Source organism: Eucyclogobius newberryi, unplaced genomic scaffold (assembly GCF_026437365.1).
Source record: "Eucyclogobius newberryi isolate DKJ021-1_F unplaced genomic scaffold, fEucNew1.0.hap1 SCAF_31, whole genome shotgun sequence".
NCBI lineage: Eukaryota > Metazoa > Chordata > Actinopteri > Gobiiformes > Gobiidae > Eucyclogobius > Eucyclogobius newberryi.
Window position 1 is genome coordinate 361032 of NW_027315957.1, and position 24052 is coordinate 385083.

Genomic DNA, 24052 nt, shown 5'->3' on the forward strand with positions numbered 1-24052 from the left:
TGCAGAGCCATAAGAAGTGTGACCCGGATGTTAAACATATGTTGACCTAAGTTCTATGGCATCAGTCAAAGACATTACATTTTTACACCACAAAGTCTAAAGACACTATTACATGTGTATAAGTCTAAACATACTATTACATGTGTATAAGTCTAAACACACTATTACATGGTGTATAAGCCTAAACACACTATTACATGTGTATAAGTCTAAACACACTATTACATGTGTATAATTCTAAACACACTATTACATGGTGTATAAGCCTAAACACACTATTACATGTGTATAAGTCTAAACATACTATTACATGTGTATAAGTCTAAACACACTATTACATGGTGTATAAGCCTAAACACACTATTACATGTGTATAAGTCTAAACATACTATTACATGTGTATAAGTCTAAACACACTATTACATGTGTATAAGCCTAAACACACTATTACATGTGTATAAGTCTAAACACACTATTACATGGTGTATAATTCTAAACACACTATTACATGGTGTATAAGTCTAAACACACTATTACATGTGTATAAGTCTAAACATACTATTACATGTGTATAAGTCTAAACATACTATTACATGTGTATAAGTCTAAACACACTATTACATGTGTATAAGTCTAAACACACTATTACATGTGTATAAGTCTAAACACACTATTACATGGTGTATAAGTCTAAACACACTATTACATGGTGTATAAGTCTAAACACACTATTACATGATGTATAAGTCTAAACACACTATTACATGGTGTATAAGCCTAAACATACTATTACATGTGTATAAGTCTAAACACACTATTACATGTGTATAAGTCTAAACACACTATTACATGTGTATAAGTCTAAACACACTATTACATGGTGTATAAGTCTAAACACACTATTACATGTGTATAAGTCTAAACACACTATTACATGTGTATAAGTCTAAACACACTATTACATGTGTATAAGCCTAAACACACTATTACATGGTGTATAAGTCTAAACACACTATTACATGTGTATAAGCCTAAACATACTATTACATGTGTATAAGTCTAAACACACTATTACATGTGTATAAGTCTAAACACACTATTACATGTGTATAAGTCTAAACACACTATTACATGGTGTATAAGTCTAAACACACTATTACATGTGTATAAGTCTAAACACACTATTACATGGTGTATAAGCCTAAACATACTATTACATGTGTATAAGTCTAAACACACTATTACATGGTGTATAAGTCTAAACACACTATTACATGTGTATAAGTCTAAACACACTATTACATGTGTATAAGTCTAAACACACTATTACATGTGTATAAGTCTAAACACACTATTACATGGTGTATAAGTCTAAACACACTATTACATGTGTATAAGTCTAAACATACTATTACATGTGTATAAGTCTAAACACACTATTACATGGTGTATAAGTCTAAACACACTATTACATGTGTATAAGTCTAAACATACTATTACATGGTGTATAAGTCTAAACATACTATTACATGGTGTATAAGTCTAAACATACTATTACATGTGTATAAGTCTAAACACACTATTACATGTGTATAAGTCTAAACACACTATTACATGGTGTATAAGTCTAAACACACTATTACATGTGTATAAGTCTAAACATACTATTACATGTGTATAAGTCTAAACACACTATTACATGGTGTATAAGTCTAAACACACTATTACATGGTGTATAAGTCTAAACACACTATTACATGTGTATAAGTCTAAACACACTATTACATGGTGTATAAGTCTAAACACACTATTACATGTGTATAAGTCTAAACACACTATTACATGGTGTATAAGTCTAAACACACTATTACATGGTGTATAAGTCTAAACACACTATTACATGGTGTATAAGTCTAAACACACTATTACATGTGTATAAGTCTAAACACACTATTACATGGTGTATAAGTCTAAACACACTATTACATGGTGTATAAGTCTAAACACACTATTACATGGTGTATAAGTCTAAACACACTATTACATGTGTATTAGTCTAAACACACTATTACATGGTGTATAAGTCTAAACACACTATTACATGGTGTATAAACACACTATTACATGGTGTATAAGTCTAAACACACTATTACATGTGTATAAGTCTAAACACACTATTACATGGTGTATAAGTCTAAACACACTATTACATGTGTATAAGTCTAAACATACTATTACATGGTGTATAAGCCTAAACATACTATTACATGGTGTATAAGCCTAAACACACTATTACATGGTGTATAAGTCTAAACACACTATTACATGGTGTATAAACACACTATTACATGGTGTATAAGTCTAAACACACTATTACATGTGTATAAGTCTAAACATACTATTACATGGTGTATAAGTCTAAACACACTATTACATGGTGTATAAGTCTAAACACACTATTACATGGTGTATAAGTCTAAACACACTATTACATGGTGTATAAGTCTAAACACACTATTACATGGTGTATAAGTCTAAACACACTATTACATGGTGTATAAGTCTAAACACACTATTACATGGTGTATAAGTCTAAACACACTATTACATGGTGTATAAACACACTATTACATGGTGTATAAGTCTAAACACACTATTACATGTGTATAAACACACTATTACATGTGTATAAGTCTAAACACACTATTACATGTGTATAAGTCTAAACACACTATTACATGTGTATAAGTCTAAACACACTATTACATGTGTATAAGCCTAAACACACTATTACATGTGTATAAGTCTAAACACACTATTACATGGTGTATGAGTCTAAACACACTATTACATGTGTATAAGCCTAAACACACTATTACATGTGTATAAGTCTAAACACACTATTACATGGTGTATGAGTCTAAACACACTATTACATGGTGTATAAGTCTAAACACACTATTACATGTGTATAAGTCTAAACATCATCAAGAAATGTGAATATTGGCTTCCCAAAAAATGATAAATAAACACAAATTCAGAGTCATTTAAATGTATTACCATTGGACACTGTATAATACACAATCATGTAAATGTACAGCCCGACTATTTACATATGTCTCATTTACATATTAATTGTCTTTACACTCACAAAACATATGTGTTAAAAATAAAGTTTGCCGTGGCGACCATCATGGTGTATTTATTGTGTTATTCGAATTGTATCGCTCTATTTCACCTTCCATTCCATTTTTTGTTTTGCTATTTGATGACAGTCCCTAAGCAGCACATTCGGAGCGTGTGATTGGCTGAGCCCAAAATACACATCTGATTGTTAAAACGAGGTCGTGTCACGTGACACTGTAAATATGAATATTTATGTAAATGATCTGAAAAGACTTAAGTGTTTAGAGTTATTGACCTGTGGCTCCTCCCACTTTCAGACTCCATCTGAGACAGCAGCGTCCTACATGTGTCATGTCCACAGTGTCCTACATGTGTCATGTCCACAGTGTCCTACATGTGTCATGTCCACACAGCGTCCTACATGTGTCATGTCCACAGTGTCCTACATGTGTCATGTCCACACAGTGTCCTACATGTGTCATGTCCACACAGTGTCCTACATGTGTCATGTCCACACAGTGTCCTACATGTGTCATGTCCACAGTCTCCTACATGTGTCATGTCCACACAGTATCCTACATGTGTCATGTCCACAGTGTCTTACATGTGTCATGTCCACACAGTGTCTTACATGTGTCATGTCCACAGTGTCCTACATGTGTCATGTCCACAGTGTCTTACATGTGTCATGTCCACAGTGTCCTACATGTGTCATGTCCACACAGTGTCCTACATGTGTCATGTCCACAGTGTCCTACATGTGTCATGTCCACACAGTGTCCTACATGTGTCATGTCCACACAGTGTCCTACATGTGTCATGTCCACAGTGTCCTACATGTGTCATGTCCACACAGTGTCTTACATGTGTCATGTCCACACAGTGTCCTACATGTGTCATGTCCACACAGTGTCCTACATGTGTCATGTCCACAGTGTCCTACATGTGTCATGTCCACACAGTGTCCTACATGTGTCATGTCCACAGTGTCTTACATGTGTCATGTCCACACAGTGTCTTACATGTGTCATGTCCACAGTGTCCTACATGTGTCATGTCCACAGTGTCTTACATGTGTCATGTCCACAGTGTCCTACATGTGTCATGTCCACACAGTGTCCTACATGTGTCATGTCCACACAGTGTCTTACATGTGTCATGTCCACAGTGTCCTACATGTGTCATGTCCACACAGTATCCTACATGTGTCATGTCCACAGTGTCCTACATGTGTCATGTCCACAGTGTCTTACATGTGTCATGTCCACAGTGTCCTACATGTGTCATGTCCACACAGTGTCCTACATGTGTCATGTCCACACAGTGTCCTACATGTGTCATGTCCACAGTCTCCTACATGTGTCATGTCCACACAGTATCCTACATGTGTCATGTCCACAGTGTCTTACATGTGTCATGTCCACACAGTGTCTTACATGTGTCATGTCCACAGTGTCCTACATGTGTCATGTCCACACAGTGTCCTACATGTGTCATGTCCACAGTCTCCTACATGTGTCATGTCCACACAGTGTCCTACATGTGTCATGTCCACAGTCTCCTACATGTGTCATGTCCACACAGTGTCTTACATGTGTCATGTCCACAGTGTCCTACATGTGTCATGTCCACAGTGTCTTACATGTGTCATGTCCACAGTGTCTTACATGTGTCATGTCCACACAGTGTCCTACATGTGTCATGTCCACAGTGTCCTACATGTGTCATGTCCACACAGTGTCCTACATGTGTCATGTCCACACAGTGTCCTACATGTGTCATGTCCACAGTGTCCTACATGTGTCATGTCCACAGTGTCTTACATGTGTCATGTCCACACAGTGTCCTACATGTGTCATGTCCACACAGTGTCCTACATGTGTCATGTCCACAGTGTCTTACATGTGTCATGTCCACACAGTGTCTTACATGTGTCATGTCCACAGTGTCCTACATGTGTCATGTCCACAGTGTCTTACATGTGTCATGTCCACACAGTGTCTTACATGTGTCATGTCCACAGTGTCCTACATGTGTCATGTCCACAGAGTCCTACATGTGTCATGTCCACAGTGTCCTACATGTGTCATGTCCACACAGTGTCCTACATGTGTCATGTCCACAGTGTCTTACATGTGTCATGTCCACACAGTGTCTTACATGTGTCATGTCCACAGTGTCCTACATGTGTCATGTCCACAGTGTCTTACATGTGTCATGTCCACAGTGTCCTACATGTGTCATGTCCACACAGTGTCCTACATGTGTCATGTCCACAGTGTCCTACATGTGTCATGTCCACACAGTGTCTTACATGTGTCATGTCCACAGTGTCCTACATGTGTCATGTCCACACAGTGTCCTACATGTGTCATGTCCACAGTGTCCTACATGTGTCATGTCCACACAGTGTCTTACATGTGTCATGTCCACAGTGTCCTACATGTGTCATGTCCACACAGTGTCTTACATGTGTCATGTCCACAGTGTCCTACATGTGTCATGTCCACAGTGTCCTACATGTGTCATGTCCACACAGTGTCTTACATGTGTCATGTCCACACAGTGTCCTACATGTGTCATGTCCGTGTCTTACATGTGTCATGTCCACAGTGTCTTACATGTGTCATGTCCAGTGTCCTACATGTGTCATGTCCACACAGTGTCCTACATGTGTCATGTCCACACAGTGTCCTACATGTGTCATGTCCACACAGCGTCCTACATGTGTCATGTCCACACAGCGTCCTACATGTGTCATGTCCACACAGCGTCCTACATGTGTCATGTCCACACACGTCCTACATGTGTCATGTCCACACAGTGTCCTACATGTGTCATGTCCACACAGTGTGCGTCCTACATGTGTCATGTCCACACAGCGTCCTACATGTGTCATGTCCACACAGCGTCCTACATGTGTCATGTCCACACAGCGTCCTACATGTGTCATGTCCACACAGCGTCCTACATGTGTCATGTCCACACAGCGTCCTACATGTGTCATGTCCACACAGCGTCCTACATGTGTCATGTCCACACAGCGTCCTACATGTGTCATGTCCACACAGTGTCCTACATGTGTCATGTCCACACAGCGTCCTACATGTGTCATGTCCACACAGTGTCCTACATGTGTCATGTCCACAGTGTCTTACATGTGTCATGTCCACACAGTGTCCTACATGTGTCATGTCCACACAGCGTCCTACATGTGTCATGTCCACACAGCGTCCTACATGTGTCATGTCCACACAGTGTCCTACATGTGTCATGTCCACACAGCGTCCTACATGTGTCATGTCCACACAGTGTCCTACATGTGTCATGTCCACACAGTGTCTTACATGTGTCATGTCCACACAGTGTCCTACATGTGTCATGTCCACACAGCGTCCTACATGTGTCATGTCCACACAGTGTCCTACATGTGTCATGTCCACACAGTGTCCTACATGTGTCATGTCCACACAGCGTCCTACATGTGTCATGTCCACAGTGTCCTACATGTGTCATGTCCACACAGTGTCCTACATGTGTCATGTCCACACAGCGTCCTACATGTGTCATGTCCACACAGTGTCCTACATGTGTCATGTCCACACAGCGTCCTACATGTGTCATGTCCACACAGCGTCCTACATGTGTCATGTCCACACAGCGTCCTACATGTGTCATGTCCACACAGTGTCTTACATGTGTCATGTCCACACAGTGTCCTACATGTGTCATGTCCACACAGCGTCCTACATGTGTCATGTCCACACAGTGTCCTACATGTGTCATGTCCACAGTGTCCTACATGTGTCATGTCCACAGTGTCCTACATGTGTCATGTCCACACAGTGTCCTACATGTGTCATGTCAGTACTTTTAGGAGCTTTGGTGATAAACTTAAACACACATTTTTGTATCACAAAAGCTGCAAAACAAAAACACTTTTTTCTCTCAAATGAGTTGCATTTGAGAGAAATGTTGTTGTTGTTGTTGTTGTTGTTGTTGTTGTTTTATGGCGGTTGGCATCCAATTGTTGCATTACCGCCAGACTTTATTCCTCAGACTTTGTCGTAGTTGTTGTTGTTGTTGTTGTTGTTTTATGGCAGTTGGCAGTCCTCAGACTCTGTCGTAGTCCGTAAAAGTACTCCTTCCATTGCTTTGGTGTTACAAAGCCCATGAGGTCATGATATGTCTTTGTGACTAGAATAGTTGTTGTTGTTTCAGAGACCGACCGGCTTTATAGAAAATGGAGGTCTCTCGGGGTGTGTCCTATGCAGATGCGGTCAAGAGGGTTTCAAGTGGCGAGTTTGGAGTGGGTGCAGAGAGAGGAGCCGGCGCTGCTCCCGGCCAGGGCGAGGTGGGGGAGGCCGGCGTGGCTCCCGGGAGGTGTGGGGGTTTCGGGAGTGGAGGTCCCAGGTGTGCAGGTTCCAGAATTGGTGAGGGTGCCCTGGTTGTGGATAGAGAGGATTTTGTACTCTTTATGGTGGATGTTGTAAACTGTGCTGCTCAGACTCAAAGCAGAACTGAAAGGATCAGGATCATTGCTAAAGCTGCAGGGAGATTCCTTGGAACAAAGGAGCTTGATTGGGCAGATGTGGAAAACAGGCTAAAGGCGCTAAATGGGAGTCGGAGTGATGGGGGTCTGCTTGTGGGGAGTCAGAGTGATCAGAGTGACGAGATGGGGGTGGGGGTGGTCTCCTGTCCTCGCCCAGTCTCGTAGACGCACGGCTACCAAGCAGCGACATCAGTGGAAATATTAAAGCCTATAGAATGAAGCCTGAAGAATAAAGCTGTACGGTGGAAGCACCGAACGTCAAAGAAGGAGAGGAAGATGAAGAAGAGTCTCCCTGGAATAAAGCCGGTCACAAAGACATATCATGACCTCATGGGCTTTGTAACACCAAAGCAATGGAAGGAGTACTTTTACGGACTACGACAGAGTCTGAGGACTACAAAAAGTCTGAGGAATAAAGTCTGGCGGTAATGCAACAATTGGATGCCAACCGCCATAAAACAACAACAACAACAACAACAACAACAACAACAACCGGCTTTATTCCAGGGAGACTCTTCTTCATCTTCCTCTCCTTCTTTGACGTTCGGTGCTTCCACCGTACAGCTTTATTCTTTAGGCTTCATTCTATAGGCTTTAATATTTCCACTGATGTCGCTGCTTGGTTGCCGTGCGTCTACGAGACTGGACGAGGACAGGAGACCACCCCCACCCCCATCTCGTCACTCTGATCACTCTGACTCCCCACAAGCAGACCCCCATCACTCCGACTCCCATTTAGCGCCTTTAGCCTGTTTTCTATATCTGCCCAATCAAGCTCCTTTGTTCCAAGGAATCTCCCTGCAGCTTTAGCAATGATCCTGATCCTTTCAGTTCTGCTTTGAGTCTGAGCAGCACAGTTTACAACATCCACCATAAAGAGTACAAAATCCTCTCTATCCACAACCAGGGTATTCTCATTAATTCTGGAACCTGCACACTTGGGACCTCCACTCTTGAAACCTTCACACTTCTTGGGAGCCACGCTGGCCTCTCTCATTTCGCCCTGGCTGGGAGCAGCGCTGGCTCCCCTCTCTGTATTTACTCTAAACTCGTTACTTGAAACTTTCTTGACTGCATCTGCATAGGATATACCTTGAGAGACCTTTATTTTCTGCACCTCAGCAGCTCTTTTGCTAAACCTGTATCCCCCGTAGGCAGAGCTATGTTCTTCCCCACAGTTACAGCACTTCAGTTTTGCACCCACGTCACACTTCCCATACTCGTGATCTCCTGCACATTTACCACATCTTTGCCTCCCTCTACAGACCGCTGCAATATGCCCAAAGCGCTGGCACTTAAAGCAACGCAGGGGCGGCGGAACATATGGCCTGACGCTATAGCACATGTACCCAATGAACACCTTACTAGGCAGGCACCTCCCTTCAAGTGTTACCATTACCGACAAGCTGTCACATCTTACCCCAAACCGGGTCACCTTCAAACGCCTAGCGTCCACCACCGTAACTCCAGTCAAATTCTCCTTAACTTCATCCACAGACGTCGCCGTAGGGACGCCTACGATAACTCCTCTGACCGTGTTTCTTTCAGCATCAGACACAAGAATGTCCTTTCCACCCAGACGTTTAGTTCCAATCGCCTTCCGTTGCTGAGCCGCGTCCTTGCACACGACCAGCAGCGAGCCATCTCTAAGGACACTCGCACTCTTGATCACTCCCACAGCTACAGTTAGGCTCTTTGACAATGCCACTGAATTCCACTCCTTAAAGGATGCACTATCCTGTGCAAGCTTTATGATCACCTTACAGTCTCTGCTCTCACCCCGGATATCAATAGCTTCAGCCTCATCCTGCTGCTCATTCCCAGAACCCTCGGACGAGCTAAGGGACTTTTTACGTTTCCGGGCACGTGCAGGCAAATGTTGCTTCTTCTTCTGAACCTTCAGTTTGAACTCATGACGTCATCAGCCTGAACTCATGACGTCATCAGCCTGAACTCATGACGTCATCAGCCTGAACTCATGACGTCATCAGCCTGAACTCATGACGTCATCAGCCTGAACTCATGACGTCATCAGCCTGAACTCATGACGTCATCAGCCTGAACTCATGACGTCATCAGCCTGAACTCATGACGTCATCAGCCTGAACTCATGACGTCATCAGCCTGAACTCATGACGTCATCAGCCTGAACTCATGACGTCATCAGCCTGAACTCATGACGTCATCAGCCTGAACTCATGACGTCATCAGCCTGAACTCATGACGTCATCAGCCTGAACTCATGACGTCATCAGCCTGAACTCTTCTTGTCCTTTTCATCCATTGGACACAGGCCTCATGGTCAGGACCATCAGGGCCATTTGGACAATCAGTCAGACGTCTCCCGGACGTCTCCCGGACGTCTCCCGGACGTCTCCCTGACGTCTCCCTGACGTCTCCCGGACGTCTCCCGGACGTCTCCCTGACGTCTCCCGGACGTCTCCCGGACGTCTCCCGGACGTCTCCCTGACGTCTCCCGGACGTCTCCCGGACGTCTCCCGGACGTCTCCCTGACGTCTCCCGGACGTCTCCCGGACGTCTCCCGGACGTCTCCCTGACGTCTCCCGGACGTCTCCCGGACGTCTCCCTGACGTCTCCCGGACGTCTCCCGGACGTCTCCCGGACGTCTCCCTGACGTCTCCCGGACGTCTCCCGGACGTCTCCCTGGGGGCATGTCCCAGAGGAAGTGTCTGGGGAGGTGGAAGTCTGGGAGCGACTTGGCAGAGGAAGAAGATGGATTTGTTTATTTCAAAAAGACTGATTTATAACAGTTTTAGTAAAAGTATAAAAGAGTAAAAGTATAAAAGTATAAAAGAGTAAAAGAGTAAAAAAGTAAAAGAGTAAAAGAGTAAAAGTATAAGAGTATGAAAGTATAAAAGTATAAAAGTATAAAAGAGTAAAAGAGTAAAAAAGTAAAAGAGTAAAAGAGTAAAAGAGTAAAAGTATAAAAGTATAAAAGTGAAAGTATAAAAGTATAAAAGAGTAAAAGAGTAAAAAAGTAAAAGAGTAAAAGAGTAAAAGAGTAAAAGTATAAAAGAGTAAAAGTATAAGAGTATGAAAGTATAAAAGTATAAAAGTATAAAAGTATAAAAGTATAAAAGTATAAAAGAGTAAAAGTATAAAAGTATAAGAGTATGAAAGTATAAAAGTATAAAAGAGTAAAAGAGTAAAAGAGTAAAAGTGTAAAAGAGTAAAAGTATAAGAGTATAAAAGTATAAAAGTATAAAAGTGAAAGTATAAAAGTATAAAAGAGTAAAAGAGTAAAAAAGTAAAAGAGTAAAAGAGTAAAAGAGTAAAAGAGTAAAAGAGTAAAAGTATAAAAGAGTAAAAGTATAAAAGTATGAAAGTATAAAAGTATAAAAGTATAAAAGTGTAAAAGTATAAAAGTGTAAAAGAGTAAAAGTATAAAAGAGTAAAAGTATAAAAGTATAAAAGTATAAAAGTATAAAAGAGTAAAAGTATAAGAGTATAAGAGTATGAAAGTATAAAAGTATAAAAGTATAAAAGTATAAAAGTATAAAAGTGTAAAAGTGTAAAAGTGTAAAAGTATAAAAGTATAAAAGAGTAAAAGTATAAAAGAGTAAAAGTATAAAAGTATAAAAGAGTAAAAGTATAAAAGTATAAAAGTATAAAAGAGTAAAAGTATAAAAGTATGAAAGTATAAAAGTATAAAAGTATAAAAGTATAAAAGTGTAAAAGAGTAAAAGAGTAAAAGTATAAAAGAGTATGAAAGTATAAAAGTATAAAAGTATAAAAGAGTAAAAGTATAAAAGAGTAAAAGTATAAAAGTATAAAAGTATAAAAGTATAAAAGTATAAAAGTATAAAAGAGTAAAAGTGTAAAAGTATAAAAGTATAAAAGTATAAAAGTATAAAAGTATAAAAGTATAAAAGAGTAAAAGTGTAAAAGTATAAAAGTATAAAAGTATAAAAGAGTAAAAGTGTAAAAGAGTAAAAGAGTAAAAGTATAAAAGTATAAAAGTGTAAAAGTATAAAAGTATAAAAGAGTAAAAGAGTAAAAGAGTAAAAGTATAAAAGAGTAAAAGTATAAAAGTATGAAAGTATAAAAGTATAAAAGTATAAAAGTATAAAAGTATAAAAGTGTAAAAGTGTAAAAGTATAAAAGTATAAAAGAGTAAAAGTATAAAAGTATAAAAGTATAAAAGTATGAAAGTATAAAAGTATAAAAGTATAAAAGTATAAAAGTGTAAAAGAGTAAAAGAGTAAAAGTATAAAAGAGTATGAAAGTATAAAAGTATAAAAGTATAAAAGAGTAAAAGTATAAAAGAGTAAAAGTATAAAAGTATAAAAGAGTAAAAGAGTAAAAGTATAAAAGTGTAAAAGTGTAAAAGTGTAAAAGTGTAAAAGTATAAAAGTATAAAAGAGTAAAAGAGTAAAAGTATAAAAGTGTAAAAGTGTAAAAGTGTAAAAGTGTAAAAGTATAAAAGTATAAAAGTATAAAAGTATAAAAGTATAAAAGTATAAAAGAGTAAAAGTATGAAAGTATAAAAGTATAAAAGAGTAAAAGAGTAAAAGTATAAAAGTATAAAAGTATAAAAGTATAAAAGAGTAAAAGTATAAAAGTATAAAAGTGTAAAAGTATAAAAGTATAAAAGTATAAAAGTATAAAAGAGTAAAAGTATAAAAGTATAAAAGAGTAAAAGTATAAAAGTATAAAAGTATAAAAGTATAAAAGAGTAAAAGTATAAAAGAGTAAAAGAGTAAAAGTATAAAAGTATAAAAGTATAAAAGAGTAAAAGTATAAAAGTATGAAAGTATAAAAGTGTAAAAGAGTAAAAGTATAAAAGTATAAAAGTGTAAAAGTATAAAAGTGTAAAAGTGTAAAAGTGTAAAAGTATAAAAGTATAAAAGTATAAAAGTATAAAAGTATGAAAGTATAAAAGTATGTTGACACACAAAAAAAGTGTGCGTCACTCGCTGCGAGCAGGGTTCGAACCTGCGCGGGAAGATCCCATTGGATTTCAAGTCCAACGCCTTAACCACTCGGCCATCGCAGCTTACGTCATGTTACGCACTGACGTTTGTATAAAAAGACACGCGGCGAACGCGCTTTACGTCTTTATAATGTGTTTTACACCAAACTAAAAAATAGAGAAAGAGAGAGAAAAGCCGGATGATACTTTTGGATCTGAAATGTCTTAAACGCGATAAGAAGTTATAAAAGGACAAACACAGATGGAGCTTTGAAGAGTGTTAAGGAGAAACAAACACAGTGACACGTGATGCGCGATAAAAGCTCATCCTGAACAAACATGACGCTTTAGGAAAGGTTCAGGCTGTATCACGGGAAGTGGCGCCCTCCCTTGGCTCCCGCCGGGATCGCAACACTAAAACCACGTCTTTCCACGCGAGATTTCACTTAATTCTGTTCAGTTTGACACGTGACGACACGAGGCGTTTAATGCGACACTTTTCTAAATAAAACTAATCACAGAAACACTCCTCCACTGTCTGTATGTTAAAATAGTCTAAATCAGATCGCAAAGCATTATGGGGGATGTAGCTCAGTGGTAGAGCGCGTGCTTCGCATGTATGAGGTCCCGGGTTCAATCCCCGGCATCTCCACTGCTTTAATGTCACTTTTACACACGATTCTCTTCTCTTTTTCTGTCGGCAGGTGGCGCTAAAAGCACGACCGCCATTAGAGAGTAGCGCAACAATAAAAGCAGCAGCAATATTAGATTCAAAACCAGTGAAATATGAGAAGAACAATAAAAGTATGTGACTTACGATCAACACAACTCCTCCTTGTGTTGTTTTGTGTGGACTTCCTCTGGCGGCCGCGCGGCGGCGCTGGTGCGGTTTACACCAGAGACATCCGGGAAACACCGCTGCGGAGCAAAGACAAAGCAAAAATATATTTACTCTCAATTATAAAAGTATAAAAGTAAGAGTAATTAAAATAAGGTTTTCAGACGCGTGGAGCACAAAAGATGTGGTTCCACTGGGGCTCGAACCCAGGACCTTCTGCGTGTAAAGCAGACGTGATAACCACTACACTATGGAACCGGCCTGCGAGGCACATCACGTGGGCGGAATTTAACACAACGTGTCCATTCCGGAGACGCCTGTCACTATGGCAACGTCAAGTGAATAGGAAAGAGTGTGGGCCAGTGTGGGACAGAGTGGGCCAGTGTGGGACGGAGTGGGATAGTGTGGGCCAGAGTGGGACAGAGTGGGCCAGAGTGGGCCAGAGTGGGCCAGAGTGGGACAGAGTGGGACAGAGTGGGATAGTGTGGGACAGAGTGGGACAGTGGGACAGAGTGGGACAGAGTGGGACAGAATGGGATAGTGTGGGCCAGAGTGGGACAGAGTGGGACAGAGTGGCTTAGTGTGGGACAGAGTGGGACAGTGGGACAGAGTGGGACAGAGTGGGACAGAGTGGGATAGTGTGGGCCAGAGTGGGATAGAGTGGGACAGAGTGGGACAGAGTGGGACAGAGTGGGACAGAGTGGAACAGAGTGGGATAGTGTGGGACAGAGTGGGACAGAGTGGGACAGAATGGGATAGAGTGGGACAGAGTGGGACAGAGTGGCTTAGTGTGGGACAGAGTGGGACAGTGGGACAGAGTGGGACAGAGTGGGATAGAGTGGGACAGAGTGGGACAGAGTGGGACAGAGTGGGATAGTGTGGGACAGAGTGGGCCAGAGTGGGACAGAGTGGGATAGTGTGGGCCAGAGTGGGACAGAATGGGCCAGCGTGGACATTTGGACGTCGTTTATGGTCAAAGACAGTTCCTCCCACAGTGATCCGGGGATAAGATAAGATATTCCTTTATTGTCCACACATGGGGAAATTTCATTGTTGCAACGCAGTAGATCCAGAGGAAAAGGACAGAAAACTTATAGAACTCTTATAAACAGACTCTCATTTCTTAATAAGGAATGAAGGGAAAAAATAAAGATAAAATTAAATAAAAACAGTGTAAGACAAAATAATACAAATAATAATAATAAATATAGCCGCAAGCGGCAATGATCGGCCCTCGCCGCGCCGCCGCCACGCCGCAAGAGGAGGGGGCGCTAACGCGCCCCAATTGTCCTTTTATTACATCTACTGCTGAATCTGTGACGCTGTCACATCTTCTCCCCTTTGTTTTACATCAAAAAGCTATTTTATTTAATTCTTGGCAAAATGTGCGGCTCTGCCGCACAGAGACCGTGACTTTTTGAATAAAAATGTGGATAACTTTTACCCCTGAAGATGAGTCTCACCAAATTTCATGTTGATAGGGCAAACGCCCTGGGAGGAGTTGGTGAAAGTATAAAGTGTAAGCATGTTCTGGCGATTTCCCCATTGGAATAACATGGAAGGTTTCGGTCATCACTACGGCAACACCGTAACAATTGACGTGGGTCAATGACATGGCTCTCATTTACATTTTTGATGGGAATGCCAAAATTGAGTTTTGTGTCAAATTTCGGAAAACTAAATATTTAACCTCCATATAAAATCTGTAGGAGGCGCTGTGGCGCCAAATAAATTTATTTCACTTCAAGTAGGTTTATGGCAAAGAGTTTAACAACTGATTCTAATTTGACGCAATTCTGACTTTATCTGCGCAAACGACAGAAATGTTAAATTTGGGAGATTTCTGAAATTCTTGCTACAGTTTGTGGCTTCGCCGCACAGAGACCGTGACAGGGTCAATGTCATTTGAATAACTTTTGATGTCCCACTCCTCAGTAGCATTTTCACCAAATTTCAGCTTTTTAGGGCCAACGCCCTGGGAGGAGTTCGTAAAAGTACGACGTTTGGAAAAACTCCCAAGTCAAGTTTAGCCATTTTTGAAGCAATATGGCCGACATTTGGTTGGGCGGACGGCGTTGCCGTAATAATATTTTTTACTTCTCTTGTCGCCATCTACCTCTGCGCCAAATTTCATGATTCTACGATCATATTTTTTTTGGGTCATTTTCTATCTTAATGCATTTTTGGTACATTTGAGGGCGCTGACACGCCAATTTTTTAAATTTTAGAAAAGGGAGATAGCCAGAATGTAGAGAGGCACGATTTTTAGAGGTGTGTGAATTTTTGTGACTTTTCGTCAATGTTCACTGGGTGAAAAATAGGGGGGTTGGTCCCGAGAAGAAAGAAAGAATAATATTCCGATGCGAAAACAATGTTTCCCATTTTTCAAATATCATAAACTATACATTTTCGGAAAGCGCTCGCGCTTTCCTACCTCATGGTGTGGGTCCCTGGTCACTGACGGGTACTTTCGATAATTTTGAATGGGCTCCGCCCACTTTGTGTTTTTGGCCCTCTATACAGTAATAATGTTACATTTTTGCATTACATGTTTATATGAACGGAACATGCAAGAGATGGGGAACGTATTCATGAGCTACTTAGCGCAAATGAGTGCTTTATATGGGGATGACGACCGTGTTTAGTGCGCACTTTTGCACGGGCTTCGCCCGTTTACAACAGTAATGTTCCATTTTCCTACTACTAATTAGTATGCACGGGGCGTGCGTGAGTGGAGGAGTGCGTTAGTGAGTGTTTGGAAGTGGGCGAGCGCTTCGCGCTCGATTTCGTGCGCACTACGTGCGCACTTTCGCAGCCGTGCTTCGCACGGCCTTACGAGAATAATAGGCCTCTCGCAGCTTGTGGCGCTCGGGCCTAATAATAATAATGGTAAAATAAACACTCTATTTACATCAGTATTGTACATGGGTATGACAGTATTGCACATGGGTATGTCGGTATTGCACATGTGTATGTCGGTATTGCACATGTGTATGTCAGTATTGCACATGTGTATGTCGGTATTGCACATGTGTATGTCGGTATTGCACATGTGTATGACAGTATTGCACATGTGTATGTTAGTATTGCACATGTGTATGTCAGTATTGCACATGGGTATGACAGTATTGCACATGGGTATGACAGTATTGTACATGGGTATGACAGTATTGCACATGGGTATGACAGTATTGCACATGGGTATGACAGTATTGCACATGGGTATGACAGTATTGTACATGGGTATGACAGTATTGCACATGGGTATGACAGTATTGCACATGGGTATGACAGTATTGCACATGTGTATGTCGGTATTGCACATGTGTATGACAGTATTGCACATGTGTATGTTAGTATTGCACATGTGTATGTCAGTATTGCACATGGGTATGACAGTATTGCACATGGGTATGACAGTATTGTACATGGGTATGACAGTATTGCACATGGGTATGACAGTATTGCACATGGGTATGACAGTATTGCACATGGGTATGACAGTATTGTACATGGGTATGACAGTATTGCACATGGGTATGACAGTATTGCATATGGGTATGACAGTATTGCACATGGGTATGACAGTATTGCACATGGGTATGTCAGTATTGCACATGTCTATGTCAGTATTGCACATGGGTATGACAGTATTGCACATGTGTATGACAGTATTGCACATGGGTGTGACAGTATTGCACATGGGTGTGACAGTGTTTGTTGAAGAGTGTGACAGCAGCAGAAGGAAAGACTGTGAAACGTCTCCTTCACACAGAGGGTGGATCTCTCCAGAGTGGACAGTGTCCTGCAGGGGACAGAGTGTCCTGCAGGGGACAGAGTGTCCTGCAGAGTGGACAGAGTGTCCTGCAGAGTGGACAGAGTGTCCTGCAGAGTGGACAGAGTGTCCTGCAGGGGACAGAGTGTCCTGCAGGGGACAGAGTGTCCTGCAGGGGGTGACACTCATGGTCCAGCATAGATGTGAGTTTAGTGAATTTAGTTATACTCTATATGTGCCGTCTTTATTTATTGTTTTGTTCAATATTCAAAAGTTGAGTTGGATTTGTCCCTGAGGCTCATGAACGGCTCGTTCTTTCATTCATTTGAAAGTTAAAATTTAAATAACCAGAGGGAAGTGGGCGGGGCCAGAGCGGCACAGGTGAGTTTACCTGTTTTACCATCCATCACACAAGACTCCACCCGAGGTAAGAACACATTCTATACACCAGGACTAAACCAGGACTAAACCAGGACTAAACCAGGACTAAACCAGGACTAAACCAGGACTAAACCAGGACTAAACCAGGTCTAAACCAGGACTAAACCAGGACTAAACCAGGACTAAACCAGGTCTAAACCAGGACTAAACCAGGTCTAAACCAGGACTAAACCAAAGGAGTACAGAATATAGATCAACTCATTAAATCCGGCAAAGGAACCACAGTTTGAGAACCCCTGCTGTAGATAATCTGATAAACCCTGTGTGTGTCAGATGCCCTCCCTGTGTCACAGGTAAATGTGAGACAGAGAAAACCGATCTCAGACATAAAGAATCCAGACGTTTCACTGGACAAACGTTCAGAGTTAAAAGACTTTTACACATGAGCCTAAAAGAGAAAGAGACAGGGGGCGGGGACAGGGGGTAGGTGAGTGTTCATTGCTTTAGCCTCAGTGAAAAAAGAACAAACCACTAACTAGATCATCTTTGAATTATAATTATGATAACTGCTTGAGCCCTTTGGACCGATCGGATCTGCGGAGGTCTGTCATCTCCTGAACACGACTTCTGACCGCGCAGGAAACAGGAAGTGTGTGGGCAGAACAGGAAGTGCCCTTTAAAAAGAAGAGCGTCTGTTTGTCTCATTTGACTGTCAAACAGCTTCATTCAAATCCTGCTCCGTCAGGAAAAACACAGCTACAAAAGTCTCACTCTCTCATTCCCGTTATTAGGCCCGAGCGCCACAAGCTGCGAGAGGCCTATTATTCTCGTAAGGCCGGCTGCGAAAGTGCGCACGTAGTGCGCACGAAATCGAGCGCGAAGCGCTCGCCCACTTCCAAACACTCACTAACGCACTCCTCCACTCACGCACGCCCCGTGCATACTAATTAGTTGTAGGAAAATGGAACAAAAGTGCGCACTAAACACGGTCGTCATCCCCATATAAAGCACTCATTTGCGCTAAGTAGCTCATGAATACGTTCCCCATCTCTTGCATGTTCCGTTCATATAAACATGTAATGCAAAAATGTAACATTATTACTGTATAGAGGGCCAAAAACACAAAGTGGGCGGAGCCCATTCAAAATTATCGAAAGTACCCGTCAGTGACCAGGGACCCACACCATGAGGTAGGAAAGCGCGAGCGCTTTCCGAAAATGTATAGTTTATGATATTTGAAAAATGGGAAACATTGTTTTCGCATCGGAATATTATTCTTTCTTTCTTCCCGGGACCAACCCCCCTATTTTTCACCCAGTGAACATTGACGAAAAGTCACAAAAATTTGCACACCTCTAAAATCGTGCCTCTCTACATTCTGGCTATTTCCCTTTTCTAAAATAAAAAAAAATTGGCGCGTCAGCGCCCTCAAATGTACCAAAAATGCATTGAGAGATGGGAAATGACCCAAAAAAAATCTGATGGTAGAATCATGAAATTTGGCGCAGAGGTAGATGGTGACAAGAGAAGTAAAAAATATTACTTCGGCAACGCCGTCCGCCCAACCAAATGTCGGCCATATTGCTTCAAAAATGGCTAAACTTGACTTGGGAGTTTTTCCAAACGTCGTACTTTTATGAACTCCTCCCAGGGCGTTGGCCCTAAAAAGCTGAAATTTGGTGAAAATGCTCCTGAGGAGTGGGACATCAAAAGTTATTCAAATGACATTGACCCTGTCACGGTCTCTGAGCGGCGAAGCCACAAACTGTAGCAAGAATTTCAGAAATCTCCCAAATTTAACATTTCTGTCGTTTGCGCAGATAAAGTCAGAATTGCGTCAAATTAGAATCAGTTGTTAAACTCTTTGCCCTAAACCTACTTGAAGTGAAATAAATTAATTTGGAGCCACAGCGCCCCCTACAGATTTTATATGGAGGTTAAATGTTTAGTTTTGCGAAATTTTATGAAATTTGACACAAAACTCAATTTTGGCCCCATTAAAAAAGTCAATGACTCATGTCATAATTGTTACGTCGTTGCCGTAACGATGACCGAAACCTGTTATTCCAATGGGGAAATCGCCAGAACATCTTTACACTTTATACTTTCACGAACTCCTCTTAGGGCGCTAGCCCTATTAACCTGAAATTTGGTGAGACTCATCTTCAGGGGTAAAAGTTATCCACATTTTTATTCAAAAAGTCACAGTCTCTGTGCGGCAGAGCCGCACATTTTGCCAATAATTCAAAATAAAATTGCTTTTTGATGTAAAACAAAGGGGAGAAGATGTGACAGCGTCACAGATTCAGCAGTAGGCGTAATAAAAGGACAATTGGGGCGCGTTAGCCACGCCCCCTCCTCTTGCGGCGTGGCGGCGGTGTGGCGGCGGCCGATCGTTGCCGCTTGCGGCTATATTTGTTGTTGTTGTTGTGTTGTTTTTAATTGCGGGAAATCCCTTCATCCCTTCATCCCTTCATCCCTTCATCCCTTCATCCCTTCATCCCTTCATCCCTTCATCCTTCATCCTTCATCCTTCATCCCTTCATCCTTCACCCTTCATCCCTTCATCCTTCATCCCTTCCCTTTTGTCTTCCTCAGGTCCTGGTCCTGGTCCTCATCTTCGTCCTGGTCCTGCTCTAGACCTGGTCCTCATCCTCATCCTGGTCCTGGTCCTGGTCCTGGTCCTCATCCTGGTCCTCATCCTGGTCCTGGTCCTCATCCTGGTCCTGGTCCTGGTCCTCATCCTGGTCCTGGTCCTCATCCTGGTCCTCATCCTGGTCCTGGTCCTCATCCTGGTCCTGGTCCTGGTCCTGGTCCTCATCCTGGTCCTGGTCCTGGTCCTGCTCCTTGTCCTGGTCCTCATCCTGGTCCTGGTCCTGGTCCTCATCCTGGTCCTCATCCTGGTCCTGGTCCTCATCCTGGTCCTGGTCCTGGTCCTGCTCCTTGTCCTGGTCCTCATCCTGGTCCTGGTCCTGGTCTAGACCTGGTTTAAGGTTTAGACCTGGTTCAGTCCTGGTTCAGACCATGTTGTACCAGGTCTCGGTCTGGACCTCCCCTGGTCTCACCTGTGGCTCCTTCAGTCATCTGTGGCTGTCTCTGATTGGCTCAGAGGGAGAGACTCCGCCCATCTGTGTCACCCACGGCAACCAGCGCTTGCTCCCGGGAAACGTGAGACTTTTTTCCTTCTCTCTCTCTGATTTCTGATTGGCTGTTGTTCCCTTCTCTCTCTCTCTTAATTGGTCCCCGCCCTCTCCTTTCTCTCTCTGATTGGTCCCCGCCCTCTCCTGCCTCTCTCTGATTGGTCCCCGCCCTCTCCTGCCTCTCTCTGATTGGTCCTTGCCCTCTCTTGCCTTTCTCTGATTGGTCGTTCTGCCACAGTCGTGTTCCGTGGCGGTTCCTGTGGTTTCTCCTCTTGGTTCGGTTCTTCTGATCCGCCTCAGATTGGAACCTCAGGACGGATTCCCAGATCTGGACTGGCACTGCGACAGGGTGGAGCTTAGACTGCAGGAGGGGGAGGAGCTACCTGACGGGGCGGGGCCACAGGTGTTCTTCTGTCACAGGTGGATCCGCAGCAGCGACGGAGACGTGGAGATTCGCTTAGAACAGAGTGAGAGCTTTATGTCCTGGTTTAGACCTGGTTTAGACCTGGTTTAGACCTGGTTTAGTCCTGGTTTAGATCTGGTTTAGACCTGGTTTGGACCCGGTTTAGTCCCGGTTTAGTCCCGGTTTAGACCCGGTTTAGACCCGGTTTAGACTCGGGTTAAGTCCTTGTTTAGTCCTTGTTTAGTCCTGGTTTAGACCTGGTTTAGACCCGGTTTAGTCCTGGTTTAGTCCTGGTTTAGTCCTGGTTTAGACCTGGTTTAGTCCTGGTTTAGACCTGGTTTAGACCTGGTTTAGTCCCGGTTTAGACCCGGTTTAGTCCCGGTTTAGACCCGGTTTAGACCCGGTTTAGACCCGGGTTAAGTCCTTGTTTAGTCCTGGTTTAGACCTGGTTTAGACCTGGTTTAGTCCTGGTTTAGTCCTGGTTTAGTCCTGGTTTAGACCTGGTTTAGACCTGGTTTAGTCCTGGTTTAGTCCTGGTTTAGACCTGGTTTAGACCTGGTTTAGACCTGGTTTAGACCTGGTTTAGTCCTGGTTTAGTCCTGGTTTAGACCTGGTTTAGTCCTGGTTTAGTCCTGGTTTAGACCTGGTTTAGACCTGGTTTAGACCTGGTTTAGACCTGGTTTAGTCCTGGTTTAGACCTGGTTTAGTCCTGGTTTATATCTGGTTTGTTGTGTTCTCAGTGCTTCTTCTGAGCGAGGAAACGGAGGAGAAACTAAAGCAGCATCGACTCAGAGAGATTCAGCTCAAACAGAAGAGATTCAGGTACAACTCTGCCTCCTGCAGGACGTGTGCGGCGCTGCAGCCTGTGTGTGAGGGGCGTGGCTAAAGCGAGTGTGTGTGAGGGGCGTGGCTAAAGCGAGTGTGTGTGAGGGGCGTGGCTAAAGCTAGTGTGTGAGGGGCATGGCTAAAGCTAGTGTGTGTGAGGGGCGTGGCTAGAGCTAGTGTGGCTGAGGGGCGTGGCTAAAGCTAGTGTGTGTGAGGGGCGTGGCTAAAACTTGTGTGTGTGAGGGGTGTGGCTAAAGCTAGTGTGTGTGAGGGGCGTGGCTAAAGCTAGTGTGGTTGAGGGGCGTGGCTAAAGCTAGTGTGTGTGAGGGGTGTGGCTAAAGCTAGTGTGTGTGAGGGGCGTGGCTAAAGCTAGTGTGTGTGAGGGGCGTGGCTAAAGCTAGTGTGTGTGAGGGGCGTGGCTAAAGCTAGTGTGTGTGAGGGGCGTGGCTAAAGCTAGTGTGTGTGAGGGGCGTGGCTAAAGCTAGTGTGTGTGAGGGGCGTGGCTAAAGCTAGTGTGTGTGAGGGGCGTGGCTAAAGCTAGTGTGTGTGAGGGGCGTCGCATTTGAACCTCTCTTTATGTCATGCTAATGCTAATGCTAATGTCAGACGCATTATGACCTGGAAACATCAGATTGTGGCTCTTGCCGTGGTGCCATAAACAGGAAACAGCTGTTGTTAACGCGCTACGCTAGCTCTGTGTTGCAAAGGCGCTTTGCTAACTTTGTGTTGAGGTTGTCATTTCCCTATTTGAGTCCGTCATGCTAGTCATGCTAGTCATGCTAGCTGTTAGCTTTACTATATTGTCTTCATTGAAATGGCCTGAAACGGTTCAAACGTTCTCTGTCATTGAAAGTCCGTCTCATTCTGACTCGATGGGAGGGCACCTGTGGTAATGTGATGTCATCAGTGTGATGTCGTCAGTGTGATGTCATCAGTGTGATGTCGTCAGTGTGATGTCATCAGTGTGATGTCGTCAGTGTGATGTCATCAGTGTGATGTCATCAGTGTCATGTCGTCAGTGTGATGTCGTCAGTGTGATGTCGCCAGTGTGATGTCATCAGTGTGATGTCGTCAGTGTGATGTCATCAGTGTGATGTCGTCAGTGTGATGTCATCAGTGTCATGTCGTCAGTGTGATGTCATCAGTGTGATGTCATCAGTGTCATGTCGTCAGTGTGATGTCGTCAGTGTGATGTCGTCAGTGTGATGTCGCCAGTGTGATGTCATCAGTGTGATGTCGTCAGTGTGATGTCGTCAGTGTGATGTCGCCAGTGTGATGTCATCAGTGTGACGTTATCAGTGTCATGTCGTCAGTGTGATGTCATCAGTGTGATGTCATCAGTGTGATGTCGTCAGTGTGATGTCATCAGTGTGATGTCGTCAGTGTGATGTCGTCAGTGTCATGTCGTCAGTGTGATGTCGTCAGTGTGATGTCATCAGTGTGATGTCGTCAGTGTGATGTCGTCAGTGTGATGTCATCAGTGTGACGTCGTCAGTGTGATGTCGTCAGTGTGATGTCGTCAGTGTGATGTCGTCAGTGTGACGTCATCAGTGTGATGTCATCAGTGTCATGTCGTCAGTGTGACGTCGTCAGTGTGACGTCATCAGTGTGATGTCGTCAGTGTGATGTCATCAGTGTGATGTCATCAGTGTCATGTCGTCAGTGTGATGTCATCAGTGTGACGTCATCAGTGTGATGTCATCATTGTCATGTCATCAGTGTCATGTCATCAGTGTGATGTCATCAGTGTGATATCATCAGTGTGATGTCATCAGTGTCATGTCATCAGTGTCATGTCATCAGTGTGACATCGTCAGTGTGACGTCGTCAGTGTGACGTCATCAGTGTGACGTCGTCAGTGTGATGTCAGTGTGATGTCATCAGTGTGATGTCATCAGTGTGATGTCATCAGTGTCATTTCATCAGTGTGACGTCATCAGTGTGATGTCATCAGTGTGATGTCGTCAGTGTGATGTCGTCAGTGTGACGTCGTCAGTGTGATGTCATCAGTGTGATGTCGTCAGTGTGATGTCATCAGTGTGATGTCGTCAGTGTGATGTCATCAGTGTGATGTCGTCA

The 24052-nt window shown here is 42.8% G+C and overlaps 1 protein-coding gene and 3 non-coding genes across 4 annotated transcripts in view; 2 read left to right on the forward strand and 2 right to left on the reverse strand.

The window, feature by feature from the left end:
* Positions 1–12613: 12613 nt before the first annotated feature.
* trnas-uga (transfer RNA serine (anticodon UGA)) lies at positions 12614–12695 on the reverse strand. The gene has a single exon. It is a non-coding gene; the product is annotated as a tRNA-Ser (tRNA).
* A 496-nt stretch (positions 12696–13191) lies between these two features.
* Positions 13192–13263, forward strand: trnaa-cgc (transfer RNA alanine (anticodon CGC)). The gene has a single exon. It is a non-coding gene; the product is annotated as a tRNA-Ala (tRNA).
* A 371-nt stretch (positions 13264–13634) lies between these two features.
* Positions 13635–13707, reverse strand: trnav-uac (transfer RNA valine (anticodon UAC)). The gene has a single exon. It is a non-coding gene; the product is annotated as a tRNA-Val (tRNA).
* A 6872-nt stretch (positions 13708–20579) lies between these two features.
* Positions 20580–24052, forward strand: part of LOC140374764 (hydroperoxide isomerase ALOXE3) — a 33769-nt gene continuing 30296 nt past the window's right edge. Inside the window, exons 1-3 of the mRNA XM_072461764.1 lie at positions 20580–20773; positions 20984–21212; positions 21889–21970. Of these exons, the coding sequence (XP_072317865.1) occupies positions 20630–20773; positions 20984–21212; positions 21889–21970 (455 nt within the window). The 5' untranslated portion in view covers positions 20580–20629. The remainder of the gene's footprint in view (positions 20774–20983; positions 21213–21888; positions 21971–24052) is intronic.